An 18170-nucleotide genomic window follows, 5' to 3' on the forward strand; every position below is an offset into this window, starting at 1 on the left:
GACTGTTTTACCAAACTAACTACTCCTTACATACGTTAGTAAGAGTCTTGTTTTAACATTTGTTTTGTTTGCCAACTAATAGCCTCATTTCACTTTTAATATAGATGATAAGTCGTTGCATAATTATTAACTTATTTCATTATAAAACTATACAAAAATAAGATGTATATTCTACTAATCGTTTCAACTCGGATTTCATAAAATTCGTATAAAAAAGACAGGACTCGTGTTAATGAACGGATGGAGTATTACCTAAGAATGTTGTAAATATGCTTCACTCTAATCATGATTCAAAAAAAATAACAGCAAATATCCAAGTTGTGCAAGCATTAATAGAAACAAATATGGAAAATGCACAAGAAGTAATAAAACACAATTTACTTTTATTTATTATATGGGTGAAAATAACTGGATTTTTTTCTGTTTTTGATTATAGGTAAACATATACATATACATGTGTATTGTATCCCCATTTAAATGGAAAAACTCTTAAAACACAAAAATCACTTAGACAGCACCTGATTCTGCGCTGCAATCGCTTGAGCTTTGGTGGTGCATGCTGCCAACATTATACGCAGACGTCTCGCGATATCCGTGAACGTTGGCCGGAGCAACGGATCCGGAGCCCAGCACAGCTCCATTAGCAGCCTCCACTCAGCGTCGCAGAAGTTTGGCACCGGTGGCCGCAGCGTGTTGTTCACTATACCACCTGCCCATAAATATCATTATGTTATTATACACTCCGTTTTAGCTAGTTACGAAAAATTGTTTTCAACGAACCAACAATGCAACAAACTAACACACCAACAAACCGAAAGAACGGTATAAACCAACAAGAAAACAAACCAATGATGGCTCCATAGTGCATATTGGCGTAGGGCTCCTCGCCAGTGAGGATCTCCCAAAGCACGATCCCAAAAGAGAAGACGTCGACCTACATGAAATGAGACGAAGCAGCAAAACTAGCAAAGCATCAACTATGGTGGATAAAGTTTATTCCCGTTTTCTTGTTGTGGCTTATGTTTTGTAGAAGATGGAAATTTGATATGTTGAAATCTTACCTTTTCTGAAACCTTGCTGCTGCTACCATTTAATAACTCGGGAGCCATCCATGGAAGGGTGCCCCGGACACCACCGGTGACCAGTGTATTTCTTTTGATTTTCGACAAGCCAAAATCACCCACCTGAATATTTTGATATAAACTTCTATCAGCCACAGTTATAATATTTACACACATATATACTCCCTCCATCCCATTCAAAGCAAAACATTTCTTTTTCCACGGGATTTTATGTAGTGCTATTCACTAGGCTAAAGGATGCTAATGAGCGAACCTTGCATATGGGTCGGGATGAATCCTTCAAGTTGACAAGCAGGTTGTCACATTTTAGATCAAAGTGCACAATGTTCCTCGAGTGCAAATATTCCATCCCGAATGCTGCATCCATTGCAATGATGAGCCGCTTGCGACGATCAAGATGCCTGAACAAATTCCACATGAATAAGTGGGCATACAAGAAATGCAGGGTCTGTATATAACAAAATATATAGTACCTCTCCTTGGAAATCAAAGAATGCCTAAGGGACCCATTGACCATGAACTCTGTGACCGTTGCAAGTGTCGATCCAGGGCCATCTTGCACGACTCCATAGAAGGCAACCACATTTGGATGGTGAAGGTTCGACAGAATATTAGCTTCATGCCAAAACTCAGATGACTACAGAAATACAAAAAGAAAATGGAAGCCATCATCTAATTGTTGCAAATAGTTATAGCACATTGAAATTTGAAATATTCTTTACATATGAATGAATATATGACGAGCAATTTAGGTACATTTGATTCTAACACACTTACCAATCTTTCCTGCTCAGATGATCGTCCCATGAAGCAGGATTTCTTGATCCTCTTGATAGCAACATCTGTTCCCCTCCATTTACCATGATATACTGTCCCATAGGTTCCAGAACCCAATTCCCTCAACTCTTCAAGATCTATGTTCTTAATAATCTGAAACAGAACAAACGGACATTTACTTCTAGTTCTTTCTGATGGATAAGAGTGTCTCAAAAAGATTTTATGTTGTTCACACACGATCGAGGTTCTATTTCAGGAACGATATAGTAAAATCGTGTGAAACTGAAAAGTTTCCACTAGGTTCTTAAGCAGCAGAAGATACACATTGGTTCAGAGGTGCAGTATCTTTAAAGAGTTCCATACCTGGAGGCTACTGAGATCAAAGTCTCCACGGGAGAGGTCAACGACTGGGACTGAAGGCTGAGTTGCTGTCTTCCCATCCTTGAAATATCAAAAGATTAATGATAGGGCCAAAGATAATAATATCTCAAAATCTGAAAGCAAAGAATAATTATACCTCATGATTAGACCCAGATGTCCTTGCATTCATTGGCTGATTAATTTGAACACCAGTAGAGTGAGATATATCATAATCTGAATGCAAAGGCAAATTTATTGGATCAGGTGTTGGAGGGACAGATGATAGCCTCTGACTTTCAGCATCGAGATTTCTACTGGAATCTACATTCTCTGTTGTAACTTGACTAGCATCAAGGTGTGGATAACCATAATTCCCGGATGCTTCTTCTCCCGTGTTTGCTTGAGAAGATGAGAAAGCTGGATGATCCTGATCCATAAGAGAAGTATCCTTTCTGGGATTGTCTCGTGCCAAATTCTGGAAGAATGACCAACGTTGAGGTTCATGATTAGTCACGTTCACACTCAAACCAGCAGCATAGTCATGAAGTGCTGTAACGCCAGCAGATCCCTCCGCTATTCTAGCCTGAGAAAATATATCAGATAAAAATTCATTTGGAAACCGATCATTAATGTCGATGAGGATGCTTTCATGCACTGAAGTTCCAGCACCAAAATGAGGATTGTTTTGGGAAGTAGCACCAGAAGAAACATCTCCCCTACCCATATCCTGCAATTTTCCGTCATTGGCATTTTTATCCAGCCTGTTCTGATGATGAACTCCCATTGACGTCTGAGCAGATTCATCTTGGGGATACTCAGAAGTTCCTTGGTTTATTATGGAAGTTGTCGTAGAAGTAACAACAATGGGAGATACTGCAGCACTCAGCTCGGCCTTGTTTTCTGATTCATTTTTATCATGAGCAGAAGAAGCTGTTGCACTGATGACACGGTCATTATCTGCCGAATTTGGAGACCCATTTAATTTCTCTTCAGCAGCTAGGGAATCCACATATGTTGATTGAGTAGCTGTCGCATTCCAATCAGTCAACTTATCAACTGATTCAATGATCTGATGTGACACATCTGATCGAGTCACTAGGAGTTGTGGACCCAAAGTATCATCAGATTTGAACAACCGGTTTGGTCCTGACAATTCCCTGTGTATTCTTTCTGAATGAAAGACGCGTTGAGGAAGAACATCTGGTTCGTGGCTGATGTCTTTGGTATATGCTTCATGTTCACCCTGACCAGGTATGATTGCTGCACCAGATGAAGCATTACCATCATTGTCGAGCCTATTTGAAGGCACGTAATTCTGTGTGTGTTCATGGCTCTCTTCACTGACTTTTGTTTGCATTATCGAAGTCCCCTTGTCTGCATCAGCACTAGGAGCAGATGTTCCATTCAAAGATGCCGTCTTCCCATCATCAGGAGACTGAACTTTAGTGACGACACTACTTCTGCCGATTGCACTCTCTCTGTTCATCTGTGTATCCATTAGAAAAACTTCTGGATCTTTATAAGATTCAGTATTTTTCTGGAGAGCTTTTTTATAATCCATGTTTTTCTCTGTCCCTAGTACTCCTGGTGCCTTAGTATTATAACTTCCATAGAGCTCTTCCATATTAAGTGCCTTCTGAGGACCCATATGCCCAATGGTAGGATTCTGGACTGTGGAATCCGCAAGTGGTGCATGATTTGATGTAGGAAAACCATAATCATATTGTAATGTGGCAGATGATGGAACTCTTAATTTCTCTTCTGCAGTAGGAAGGACATTCATTTCGTGGAAACCACGTGACAAATTCCATTCAGGCTGCTGTTCCGGCTTGACAGCATGTGCGTGGTAACCTACTGCCTCTAAAGCATATGGTGAACTTGGCAGCTCTACTCGGGAAGATAGATTTGATAAAGATGAGACACGTTCTGGATGTACAGTACTTCCTGTAGCAAGGCTGACCCCTGTTTGTCCAGTCTCTCTTACGACACTGGAATTCAGTAACTCATCCAAATTGTTCCCCAAGTCCACATTAATTGAGTTTCTTCTTGAACCGAAATCCATACCATTTACTGCAACAACGTATTGAATCTCAGATTCACCTTCTGTGCTTTCAAGAGCAAGCTGAGAATCATCCAACTCATTGTTTGAAATGAGAAAAATCCTTAATTTCTGGGATCCACCATCACCAAAAGCCTTACATTCTTCCATCATATTCTGTAGGTCCTCATCAGAGGATACTGATACCAATGCATCAAGATCCTCACCAGGAAGTTGATACTTAATAGAATGAGGTTCATTATACACCGCAGATGCCTTTTGTTTAAGCTCCTCCCATGAAATATCCTTGTTAATACGAAGAATGCGTGTTTCACCTCCAACATATCTAAGTTTTCTATCACTTGGACGAGGCATAATTGTACCCCCAAAACTGCAAAGCAGCTTCAGTCTCCTGGATGAGCCACTAGACGATCCCAAAGAAGAATGACTACGGAAGTTTTGAGAACTCGACTGTTTCAATGAGTTTCTACTCACTGATTGAGGCAGCTGGCCAATAGGTTTTTCTTCTCTTATGGGAGGATTGCTTGAAGGATTTTGAACTCCACCCTTTTCGATAGAGGGGAACAAGGAAGTATCAGCCCCCCTCTCAGCACCGCCAGTACGAGATGCTCCAAGCATGCTCTGTAAATCCACAGGTCTTCTTTCACTATTAGCCTCAACAGATGGATTTGGAATATATGGCTGCCTGGGATTAACCCTTTCCCACATAAATTCAAGAGCAAATTCCTCACCAGTCTGAATGGAGTAGTTCATAACAGGTCTTGCACCAGCACTTGAATTAACATCAGCCGGTCTTACACTCATATTCATATAGTTGGAAGGATCCTGACTATACATCTGGTTTAGATTTCCCACACCACCCTCATTCCTTCTCTCCACAGAATTATAATTTATATGTTCAGGGTTTCTCTGCAGATCCTTGAGGAAATTTCTATTTACTTGTTCCATTCTCAATTTCTACTACTTAACAGGGCAGTCAACTACCCGAAACAACGGACTTTTAGTTCTCAATCAGGCTCCATAATAAGGAATACGCTATTATTCATTTCTCAGTTTCAGTTTTCGAACTGAAACGGATCAATAGCGCACCAAATGCAACCCTGCCAAATTTATAGATCTTTCAGAAGACAACAAGCAATTAATAAAAGACGAGAGTTAAGAAAAACGGCAGATAAATCTACAACCTCTGACTACTCCCTGATCTTGCAGATTCCCAAACAACCACTGATGAGCTATAAAGCAACTAATTTGCAGTTTAGGCCCAGCACAATGCACCTCAAGTCTAACATTCACATTTATAACTCATTAAAAGTTGAGCAGAGCATTAAGAAATTCTACTCTAACTCGATAAATTAAAATCGGAAGTGTACTATCATAAATCAAGAAAAACTTCCAATGAGATAGCAAACAAATCAACCTAAATCACCTAATTTGCATTTCTTCTCCATTCCTGGTGAGAAGATTTTATATTGGAATAACGACCACAACAAAACCTCTTTGCACTACTCCACCTAACCGCAGCTCCAAATCTAGTACAACCGATCCAATCATCCAATTCACAATCAATAGAAGAAGAAATAATCCAACAAATTACCAGACCACGTCTTCATACCAAAATCCAAGGATCATAATCCAGATTTAATTCACACAACAACAATGATCTCAAGCAAACTAGCATGCTCATTTTCTCAACAAATTAATTAAGAAGTTCGCCATCAGGAAATAACTGATCCACAAAGCTTGTGAAAAACAGAGTAAAGCAAAATGATTAGATCATACACAGTTATGATTCGTGAATCTTCGCGAGCACAGAATCGATACAGATCAACTGAAATTCCTCAAATTCGCAAAAAAGCTAGCTGATTACGAAACACAATATACCTGCGGCAGAGTAAAGTGATGATTTTCTCTCAACTCTGTTAAAAAAGCTATAAAGTCGTGGATCGTCACCAGAAAAGTCTCTCCCTTTCTCTCTCTATAATATAACTGGACGAAGCTTTCATACTTGGCGCTAGTCTACGAGATTTTTCTCTACAGTAATGACCAGTGCAGGCTAAACTCGCGTTTTATCGCGTCAGCACAATCGAAATCGCCATTTTCTTTTAGCGGGATTAGTGGAGAGAAATCAAGGGTAGTTGCGTCATTTTAGGGGTAATCAATTTGCTTTCTTCAGCCACACGATATTTTTAAATTTTAATTTGCTTGACACAAAATATTTTGAGAATGTTCTTAATTTTGAAAATGAACCACGCGCGGTGTATCATGCGTGTAACCACGGTGCAATCCTATTGGGCGGATGACACTGATTGGCTAACCTGGCGGCAATTATATTGGACGGTGACTGGCAGTCGCGTTAGAGGAGAGTGTTCAGGTTCCTTCTACCGTTGGCTGTTTTTGGCCTTTTACTAATTAACTTTCTTTCAATGTCGATTTCTTTTTACGTATGTTTACGAATGATTGTAATTGGACTACTTTTTGCCTTTAATTTTTTAGGGATGATTAGGAATTTTGTTCTAATTTAAATTTATTAACTCATAGTTTATTTTAATTAAATTCATAATTATAATTATTATTGTTGGGGAGGATTAGTATTTCATTATTGTACTGACTTCTAATTGAAATTTATTAATTCACAATTAATTTTAATTAATTTCAGACCTAGAATAATTGTTGTTGGTTTATATGCATATATGGGCTTTAACTATATTTAGTTATTTGGCGTTCATTTATTCGAGATTAAGAGCATCTCCAATGGTCAGCGTCACCACCGGAGCGCCGATTTTTCGCCCACGCCGGTTTGACGCCGAACCATTGGAACCGGCGTGGGCGAAATCGGCGTCAAAATCGGCGTCGCCATGCCGGTTCCCACGCCGATCCTCACGGGCGCCATTGTGGCTCCCGGATCGGCGCCAAACCGGCGTCGGATTTAAATATTTTTTTTTTTTTTTTTCGCAAAACACAATATATACGCGCGTTGAACCTCATTTTCATTCGCACCACTTGTTTTAACGAGTACTCTCTCTCTACCTTACTTTCTGTACAAGATCAATAACGAGCAATGGAGAACAACTACGAAGGTACTCCAGTTAATCCCGGGGGATGGTCTCAGACTCCCCCGCCTCCCGGTGTAGGGTCTCAGACGGCCCCGACTCCCGGGGCAGGGTCCCATACTTCCCCGGCTCCTGGGGGAGGTGGTTGGCCTCCAATGAGCGGGTACTACAACGTGTACCCGTGGCAGCAGATGATTCCGGGGTGGGCACCCGGCATGCAGCCCCCTATGCAGATGATGCCGGGGTGGGCACCCGGCATGCAGCCACCGGCGCAGCAGATGATGCCACCGGCGCAACATATGATTCCACAGTCGCAGGCGACGCACGGGGGGGACAACGCCTATCGGCCGACTTTTGATTTTTCCACCGGTTCTTCGCACACATCGACCCCAACGGATGCACAGTATTCGGAGACCTTCTCCTTAGCGGACTTGGGTTTTGATATTAACGACGTTTCTGAAACTCTCATTCAAAGCCAGGGAGTAGGGCGGGGTAAGAAGAAGGGCAAGGCGAAGAAGGTCGGCGAGTCGTCGCAGCCCCGCGCCGAAATCCGGGGCCGGAGGAAGTGGACGGACGCGGAGAACGTTGCGGTTGCCAAGGCGTGGGTGAGTGTTTGCGACGATCCTCTCGTTTCAAACAACCAGAGGATCGTCAACTTGTGGGCGAAGATAGCTGCAGCCTACAGGGCATTTTGCCCTGAAGGGAGACCGTGCACCGGGGAGGAGGTCCGGAAGTGCTGGGACCGAATCAGGGCTGGCGTCTCTCGATTTTCGGGTTTGTACGCCAACGCCCTCCGCATGCAGACCAGTGGCCAAACAGAGGAAGACTGCAGGAGGATTGCGGAAAGAGCCTACCCCGATCCGGATAAGAAGTACTATGAGTTCACCTACTGGAACTGCTACGTTGTGCTCAACGAGTCGGAGAAATTCCGGGCAGGCGTCGACGCTGGCTGGCCGAAGAGGCAGAGACTGAACTATACCGGAGATTATAGCGGCAGCAGCGGTGGTTCGTCAGACCTCCCCGAGACGGCCCAGGAGGTCCCGACTCCTCGGTCGTTCGGTCGCCGACCTCGCCCGGTTGGGCAAAGGCGGGCGCAGCAGGTTGCGAGGGGGGGCACACCGAGTTCCCAGGATGTCCATTCGGCATCCCCCCTCGGCAGGTCTACCGAGGAGCTCAAATTCTTCGCGCGCCAACAAACGCGCGCTCAAATGGTGAAGACCTTAGCCGACTTCCAAGCGGCGGTGGACCCCGAGGTGAAGGATTTTCTTCGCGTATTGCTCCAGAGCCAGCGTGAAGAACTGGAGGCGATGAGGAGGGACACCGACGGGAATAGCCGCGGCGTAGGTGGCGACGGAGGCGGCGGCGACGGCAGTGAAGAAGCGTTGGGCGACGACGGAGACGAGGACGGCGGCGATGAGTGATTTTGTTTTACTTTTTTAAATTAATGTACTTTTTACTTTTTGTAATTTTTTTAAATTGTTGTACTTTTTTTTAAAAGTAATGTACTTTTTAAATTTTAATATTATTATTCGAATTTTCCGTATTTGTCTCGTAAATTAAATTATGTATGTTGATACAATTGTAAATTAAATTATATAATTGTTATTAGTGATGTGGATAGGTAGTGTGAAGGCTATTTGATGGCTATTTGATGTCCAGTTGATGTGGCAAGCTGATGTGGCAGGAGAATTGTAGTGCTGATGATGTGGCAGTGTGAAGGCTATTTGACGGCTATTTGACGTCCGCCAGCATTGGAGATGCTCTAAGGGCATCGTTAACGCGGATGGCCGGGCCGCAAATCACGAGGCCCGACCCGACACAAGCGATGGAGGGCGTGAAGTTCCGGCCCAGGCCGGTCCCGGGGTCCGGCCCGCCCTCGCGTTAGATCTGTCGGGGCCGCTACAGTTCACTATTTCTGAATTTTTAATTTGGAAGAGGAAGAAGATGAAGAAGGAGAGGGAGAGGGGAGGAAGAAGAACGAGGAAGAGGAAGAAGATGGAGAGGGAAAGGAGTCGAGATTTTTGCACTTTTTTTTTGCACTTTTTTTTAAAAAAAATTTGCACTTTTTTTATATTCAATTTTTTTTATATTTTTAGTTTATAATTTATTATTTTTGTATTAAAAATGAATTTCTCGTGTTATAATTGCTCAACGTATTCTATTTTACGAGTAACATAAGTTGGAGTTGTGAATAGTGTCATTTATTAGTTGCGGCCCGGGTTGGGGCCTGCAGGGTTAGAGCAGTTAGGGCCTGGGCCGCAACTGTAGAGGAATGATGACGTGGAGGGAACTTGGGACCTAAAACCGGGCCGGGGTTAATGATGCTCTAACATATCATGAGATTGTCTGGGACTGAATTTGGTCGAGATTAGTAGTAGTATTAATTTTGTTACAAGTGAAATACCAAGACTCATAGCAAGGTCTAATCTTATATGATATTATTTCGAGATTAAATACAGGACTTATCAAATTTATTGACCAACGTTCAAAAGTCTCGGTCTTATCTAATTTGTTGGTACTTTTGTTATAATTAGTGCATTTGAGATCTCTATTTTTTGAGTTTGGGAGTTTGATTTAGAAGTTGAATCGATGTCATCATTTTCTAGCACTAACTTTCACGGGCGTGTCCTCAATTTTAGGTACATTGATTTGGATTTTGATGAATTTGTTATCTATTCCATGAATCATGTAATATTACGTGTACTAATCTTAAGATACACTTGATATGATCATGATATATGTTGTTGGAATCGTGTTTGGTCAATGGACTTTGACCAATAATAAATGTGACGAGACATTTAATTTTGTAAAATTAAATGCAATAGCGACGATCTACTTTCGGAGGAGATGACCGTGATATATTCATTTTCTGCAAACCGATTCCTGGTGAGTGAGAAATTATGAATTAAAGTTTGTCACAATTGTGAGCTATAAATGAGCTATGAGATAAAACCAATGGATTAATTTAAAGAGTTAATTATCTCACATTGGTGGAGAGATCCTTATTAAACATGTATTTAATAAGATGAATTATTACTTGTAATAATTATCGTGAACTAAGATGAGCGGTAGAGCCCACACGCGCATGATGCCTCACCGCGAGCCGTGAGACACGCTCTGTGCACCATGTCTTGTGACTCGTGCTCAGTGCACCATGTCCCATGACCCGTGCCCCGTCTGCCGGGTGCCATGTGTCAAAAGGTCCACGATGGACCCGACGCATAGCGGGTGCCAAAAGGTCCACGACGGACCCCGACATATAGCGGGTCCCAAACGGTCCACGATGGACCTCGACGCATAGCAGGTGACAAAAGGTCCCCGATGGACCCCGACGCATCGTGTGCCAAAAGGTCCACGATGAATCCCGTCGTGTAGCGTGTCCAGATGCATCATGTCTCTCCAGCTCCCGTAACGGCTTGTAACCCCGGCGGTTACAGTCAAGCCATCATGGCACACTTAATGGCAGTTGACACCATCAATGCCCAATGAGTGGACTTGACCTATAAATAGGCATGCATCCATTGCATTCTCCACACAACAATATTGCATATCATTTTGCATAGCTCTCTCACTATCTCTGCATAGTCTTCCGTCGAAGCTCTGCCCTCCCCATCATCCAATTCGCCGCAGCTTGTTCAATCTGCGGTGCTGCAACGAACAAGACGAAACTGTTTTATCTTTGGAGTCGACACGTCAATCCGAGAGCACTACTGGGGCGTATCTCGTCTTGCGGAAAGAGGACTCCTCGACTCGGCTTACAACTTATTTACGGTTTACAGTTTCGATTATTGTTTTGTTATTTCAATTCAGTTTATTGTATTTTTATCTTCATTCTTCATTTGGATTGTATTATATTCAGTTAGTGTATCTTTGTACCACAGTTAAATCAAATAAAACCAACATATGTAACACAAAAATTTAGTAATAGATGCTTCAAACTGTTGATTTCCATTTAGTTAATTAGTTTCGCAGTTGCAAACTAAAAGAAATTGGCATTTTACTAGTCGAATTTACCAACCGATTACGTAGGGCGGTATTATTGTTGGTATATCCTAGGAAAAAATGAATGGAAACAACCTGACTACTAGGTGGTTGATGAAGCACAACTCAGTTGGTAAGACATTTCTCCTTCATTTAATAGATCGAGTGTTCTAGTTATCACATCGGGGATATATTCAAAATTATTATCGATCATCTTTAAAAGAAAACTAGCAAAAAAACTAGTAAGTAAGCTAATTTTTCTTCTATACCTTGTGTATATTTTTGCAGTTTTTTTTTTATTTTTCTCTATTTCTACTTTCAATATGGTAGTATTATAATATTAATTTTAAACTTGATTGTCGAAGTTATGGATTGTTTTGTACCTATGGTTCGAACAATAATCAACTATATATACGTCATTATGTTCCATGGTAAACATTCTTAAAACATGGGTCCATGCATGAATTGATCCAATCAGTTAGACCTAGTTGTATTTCTTTTGTGGAAAAAATGTAAAAAAAAGAGGATATGACTGTATTTCCATTGGCTACTTAGAACTATAATAATTTATCAAAATTTGCAATAGATACTTGTATGTTGCAAACATTTCTACTATAAAATGCATGCTTAATTTCATTAGTGTGAGGCTCTGAGCTTAAAATATAGTGCTACATGCTACTGATATTCAATTGGGAAAAGCAGAGAAAATGTTGGGGTGGGAAAATTGTATTATTTATTACTTATTTTAATTTTACAAATTTCAAAGAATTCCCAAGGACCCCTACAAATGCTACAAATAGTTAATGTTAACATATAATCATATTATAATCAATTATAAAACAATTCTTCTTTTGGCATTTGACCCCATCTCTCTGTGTATTGCATTGAAATTGCAATGATGAATTCTATATAGCAACGTGTAAGGTTTTTTCTGCATCTACCGACATTAAAAGTTTTATAATAAATATTTTAAAATGTATATTAAATGAAAATGGGTCTCCCAACAGAAATGAACTGTTAAATACAGTACATGGTAATATTAATGTTTGAGTAGTGTGTTTTGTGCCATAAAAACTGAAAATTAATGGTATACATATTTAAAATATAGGAAGTTATGTCTTAAAATGTGATAATAAAACCACTCATTTTTCAATAAAATCACACTCTTTATAAAAACTTGTCTTTGTTTGAACATAATGATATTAATGAAGATAAAAAAATATGCAAACAAATATCATAATTCAATTCTCTATATATGTGCTTATCACCGGATTCAAAATCTTGACATAGACGTTGCACCCTCTTTACAATAGGTCAACAATTGAAAGAGATCGTAAATTGTTCCATTATCGTTGAAACTCCAACAAAACTATCATTTTCTATCTCCAACTTTCGAAGTCCCAACATTTTCGCCTGCTGAAGTTCATAAATTATGCAAACAAATCTTCGGCCATCAGAATGAAGCAAACTCCAAGTTTAGAGATAAAACCACACTTTTTATGAATAAATAAATATACAAAATTTTAAATTATTAGACTCAAACTCAAAATTTTTGATAGGACATTGATTATTTTACCGCTAGATCAACTCTATCTCCGACAATTAAACCACACTCTCTTCATTGGTGGGAGAGTAATGTTTGACAAGATATGTGTAAGAAATGAAGGACTAAGTAGATTCTTTTACCTCTGGCAAGAAAAGGAAATTGTGTACTAGTAAAATGTTTTTTGCAACCACTAATTTAGGACTTTTGTCGTTTCAAAATCGAATACTAATTTTGGGAAAAAACCATACCGACCAAGTTTATCTTGGGAGATGTCACCACATGGGCACATGCCACGATATACAGATAGTGTGTGTGTTTATTAGTCTAAAATAAGTCCTATGAAGTTTGCCTTTCGAAAATGTAATTTTATTTATTGGAGAATTGTTCAAGTAGCCAATGAGAATGAATTCATCTCCAAAATCAGTTTCATGGAATATTGAATTCTTGAGCTTTAAGACATGAATTAGTTTTTCAATTAATATAATAATTATAATACCATTGAATGTGAGAACAAGCATGCATATATGTATATAGGGAGATGATCAAAGTATAACTAATATTAAGTGTATAACTAGAGAACAAATCTCGGCCATTAGATCAAAACGATCTAGTTCACTATATGAGCGTTTTAGCTCACAATATGAATTTGAAAACAAGGAGTGAACCAAAATACTTTTGTAGTGAAGTATTTACTCCGTGAACGAATTTAGTTCACTGTAATGACGTTTTGGTTCACTCATTCTTATAGTGAACTAAATCACCCTTATAGTGAACTAAATTCGTGTTCTTTAGTTATGCATTTAAGTAATGGTTTCTCTACATCACTACTCTGTGTATATAACAAAGTGATAATAGTTATTTATATATAGAAAGTTTACTTAAATTCTAGTCAATTTCATAGGTTTTAAAACATAATACTAAAGCATAAAGTTTCAATTACTTGTTTCATACATGCATAAAAATGGCGTTTTGGTGACAGTGAAAATGACATTGTCAAATTAAATATGAAAGTAAAACATAAAAAGAAAAGAAAAAATTACTTATTCTGATTAACAACATTATTTTGAGCATCTCCAAATACATCATTTTGAAAAATTAGAAATTTAAAATTTTTGGGATTTAATATTACGTATTTATATCTTGTGGAACTGCTTGAATTCGACCAATTTGTATGATTTAAATAGCCATCATCCATAAAAGAAAATAAGTGAATCAAGAAAATTTGCCAAATGTAGCTTAATGATGTCATATATATAACTAAGTACATTAAAGAAATGTTCATTCATCTAAGTCGACCTATAGCAAAATATTAAATCTTGCACAATTTACCATCATACATTCATGGCACTAATTAATTCACCAAAAATAGAAGGAAATTTCCAACCTAACTAGCACTTTTATAACTATATTGCTAAATTAAGCCGCCGCCACTCTTCGGCAGTGAGCCTCCTGCGGCAGCGCAACGACGAATCTCGACGAGAATGCATAGAATTTGTAGTAATCCTCGTCGAGAAAGTCGCCAGAGCCGCCCGAGTCAAAGTTGAGCGAATAACTCAGCGGATCGTAGCGGCATTGCAGCGCCGGCTGCCGGCCGCTCGGATGCAGCATTTTGCTCCGCTTCTTCAGCCTCCTCATCAATCTCGATAGGCCGCAGCAATTGCTCGATGATGACGTGGCGGCCGAGGCGGTGTCGGAGCCGCTAGTGGTGGCTCTTGGCTTCCAAGGGAGTGGTAAATGGATCATTTTTTTTTCTTGATGAATTATGTGAAATGTGTGATGAAAGTGTGTTTTTAGGGGTGTGATTGTGGGTATTTATATAGGGGGGGTGATTGGTGGTTTGAAATATTAAATTTTTTATTTATGTGAGTATAGTGTAGATGTGTGAATTAAATATTTGTGGATAGAGGTGTATTTATTGTGTTAGTGAAATGAATGAGAGTGGTAGAAATCTAGGGGGGTGGAGATTTGGAGTGGGGACAAGTGGGAGTGTGTTATAGGGGAAGATTGGATTAATTTAATGTGTGACAAAATAAATAAATAGTTATGAGTACTATTTTGCATATGGAATTAGTGACGAGGATGGTGAGGCAAATTCTCACCACCATCCTTTAAATGCTAGGTGATTTGTGATTTTACATTATAAAAATGGTAGTTTTGCTTGTTTAAATCGTGAAAAAGGGTTAATGTTATTTTATAAAAAAAAATTCTTTAAATCATCAACATGAGATACTTGTTTGTGTCATTTGCCAACTTTTGCACATTAAAAATCATTAATTTCAATATATGTATGGTGATTTGAATTGTGCTTTAAGTTCTACTCAAGGAACAATTTAGTTTACTTGACATTATGTGGAGTACCTATTATTGCATTTTAAAGTATGTTTAAAATTAAATGTATGAGATACAGAATCTTTTGACCTATCACACCTAAGTCTAATAATTTTATTTGATATGCACTTTTCTCAATCAATTAGTCACGGGTTAAAGAGATCTCTAGCTACATATGTTGTTAAAAACTTAATTAAATTTGTCATTTCTAATTTGGTCTTTTTCTTAGTTAAATAAGTTGGTCAAATATGCTAAATTCTTATTCGCAGACAGTAGCATATGCAACGGCTACTCATAGCTAATAGAGGGTTTCATAACTGATTTGTTAATACAATTTTTTTAATTTGTTTTAGTACAAAGATTCCAACTAAACTTGTTTTAATCGAATTAAATATATACTCTATTTTGAAAATTTTCCCTTTTACTTTACATACAACAAATTAAGTTGTCATGAAATCAAGACGATGATTTATTTTTTCTCTGACATTACGAAGACCGAATTATTATTAAATATTTCCACAAATTAAAACATCTTAAATTTCGAAATTGCAAAGTTCGAAAATCGAAGGAAATGATTAGAACAAGTGGTCAAGCTGGTATTATTTCATTAACTATTGTTGATTGTCAGATTAATTGATTATAATACGGCATTAATTTGACTATGAGGTGACGCAGATCTTGCCTGTCTTAGCTACAAATATTTTTTTCAAATTATTTTCAAGATTCTCCATATTTAAATATTAATCTCATAACAAATCACACTAGTCATGATGAGATAGATCAATCATAGGGCCCTTAATTATAAAGTTGAAACGTAATTAAATTAATGTTTACCCCATAATCACTTTTTCAGTTAGGAGCTCGAAATGATGGTTATTTCTTTTCTAATCTCCATGTTCACACTTGACATCTTAAAATCAAAAGAAAAAAGAACTTTTTAATATTTAAAATTAGGATTCGCCTATAAAAATATGAAAAGTACCAATTTGGTCAAGTTCTAATTTATTCTATGTATTCTAAAGTTTTTAATATTCAAAATTAGGATTCGACTATAAAAATATGAAAATTACCAATTTGATCAACTTCTAATTTATTCTATGTATTCTAAAATTTGTATGACAAATCACGAAGTTTTAAATTCGCAATTATTCCACGATGATTTGTTCCATACATATGCGATGTTAACGCTCTACTCATCCATGTTGCTATCAGACCACTGCCTCCATGCAAATATTTTCTTCTATCAGTTTGGTCCGATGAAACAATTGAGAATTTTAAATGTTCATAGTTTGTCGTTTAGATTTTCAAAGATGCGTAATAAATTATATTGATGTACATATTCTTGGGGATTTTATATGCAATTAACACAAAAATATAATCATACCCGGTTCATTACAATGCTAACAAAACTGTTTAAAATTTCATTTTGTGATTGTATTTTTAGTTTTGTGATAGTACAATATTTTTATATTAAAACACACATAATTCAAATAATTATAATCACGTGCATTTATTTATACTTTTCGCATATAAAAAAAAGTTTTATAAATACAATCACAATTTATCATCAAAATATAAAAGTATCAAAGTAAGTGTTTTTGGTTTTTTTTTTGGGAGGGGTTGTTGTGGGTGCTTGTCACATGGTATGCTGACCGAAGGCAATTTGAAATTATTTATTTCGATTTCTTTTTAAGTTTATCCAATACTATATTACTATATATTTTGTAAAATGAAGATATGGAGTGTGACATATTTTGACTGCAATAACACCATCACAACCACCACTATTTCCTAATTATAATACAGCCACATGAATTTATTACAGGTACCAGACCACCAAACATTATGCTATGCTTTTGCTCATATATTTTGCTACCACAATTATCAAAATCTTTTTTTATCATATCAAATCTATATCAATAAATTCTGCTTCACCCTTCAAAATAATTCAAATATTCTGACTGGCTGGAAACTTTAATTATTCAGTGATGAAAGAAGAAAATACTATTATCATCTGACATGCTTTGTGAGCATAAAATTGTCTAGAAATGTGTGATTTGGTGGAGGAGTATATTTAATTGAATTAAATGAGACGTGATTTAAGCTGTTTTTTTTTCAATTTATTGTGGGTGTAAAAACAATACTATTGTATTTACTTTTACATTCTTGTACTATTTTGATCCTTAGGGACAAAAGGTGATTCGCTCACCCCAGGCGCCCCCATAACCCGGCCCGACATCGCTATGGAGGGGTTCAAACACGGTACCTCAGCGGCCCATTAGGTGGGAGGAACTTACACTGGTAACCAGCACACAAGGAGCCACCACAGTGGTGAAACTCCCACACTGCGGCTGCCAGCATTCGATCCTGTCTGCTTAGGGACAATCTACCACCCAGGAACCAACTGAGTTACTATTTGATCACGTGCTTCAACGTGCTATCAGATTTACTTAAATGGAAAAGTATGAATCTAAAGTTGAATCAGCAACCAATTTCATGTTAGACCTTTTTCCCTTAAATGAAAGCATAATGTGTACTTTATATATATAATCTAATGTGGTTAGACTAATATTTGGTTGATTAGCTTGAGAGTCAACCATGCGGATCATGGTGATAACTCATTTGCTCTAAAACTTCACAGCATATCAGTTATCTTGCACAACCGATATGAGACATTAGAGACTATATTAATCGACTCATCACATTGTCAACGTTCTTGTAGGTCACAACAAGTTCCTTTGCCAAGGCCCAAGACACTACTCCGAGTTGCTCGTTGGTCTCGGCCCAATACTTCGAGTGGGCTCCCAAACATCCTCGTTGGTCATGATTGGTTCTTTTGTCCGACCACTACTCTGAGTCGTAGGATCTTAATGAAAGCACTGGTGTCACGAATCAGACATGAGGAATTATCCCAAAAAACTATTTGGCCTATATACCACGCATCAGTTATCTTGCACAATCGATATGCGACATTAGAATCCATAACA

At 38.4% G+C, this 18170-nt stretch overlaps 1 protein-coding gene across 3 annotated transcripts; it reads right to left on the reverse strand.

The window, feature by feature from the left end:
• Positions 1 to 363: 363 nt before the first annotated feature.
• LOC121774112 lies at positions 364 to 6314 on the reverse strand. 3 transcript variants are annotated; one of them, XM_042171025.1, is made up of 10 exons: positions 6160 to 6285; positions 5463 to 5560; positions 2377 to 5378; positions 2223 to 2300; positions 1860 to 2012; positions 1556 to 1719; positions 1336 to 1483; positions 1062 to 1184; positions 847 to 934; positions 364 to 709 (listed from the first exon to the last, which is right to left on the reverse strand). In XM_042171025.1, the coding sequence occupies exons 3-10, from the start codon at positions 5224 to 5226 to the stop codon at positions 504 to 506; spliced, it is 3810 nt and encodes a 1269-aa protein (XP_042026959.1). In that variant the 5' UTR covers positions 5227 to 5378; positions 5463 to 5560; positions 6160 to 6285; the 3' UTR covers positions 364 to 503. The 3 variants fall into 3 exon arrangements, with proteins under 3 accessions (XP_042026959.1, XP_042026958.1, XP_042026960.1); XM_042171024.1 differs by lacking the exon at positions 5463 to 5560 and having other exon boundaries at positions 6160 to 6314; XM_042171026.1 differs by lacking the exon at positions 5463 to 5560 and having other exon boundaries at positions 6058 to 6209.
• Positions 6315 to 18170: the final 11856 nt, after the last annotated feature.

The sequence above is a fragment of the Salvia splendens genome, chromosome 17, assembly GCF_004379255.2.
Source record: "Salvia splendens isolate huo1 chromosome 17, SspV2, whole genome shotgun sequence".
Taxonomy (NCBI): Eukaryota; Viridiplantae; Streptophyta; class Magnoliopsida; order Lamiales; family Lamiaceae; genus Salvia; species Salvia splendens.

Bases quoted from the DNA above. Each gene is read 5' to 3' on its own strand.
- LOC121774112 (XM_042171024.1), bottom strand. From the start codon at position 5,226: ATGGAACAAGTAAATAGAAATTTCCTCAAGGATCTGCAGAGAAACCCT. The intron at 1,484-1,555 runs GTACTATATATT...GAATTTGTTCAG, and splicing joins TCTTTGATTTCCAAGGAGAG to GCATCTTGATCGTCGCAAGC. The intron at 710-846 runs GTTTGTTTTCTT...ATTTATGGGCAG, and splicing joins GCACTATGGAGCCATCATTG to GTGGTATAGTGAACAACACG.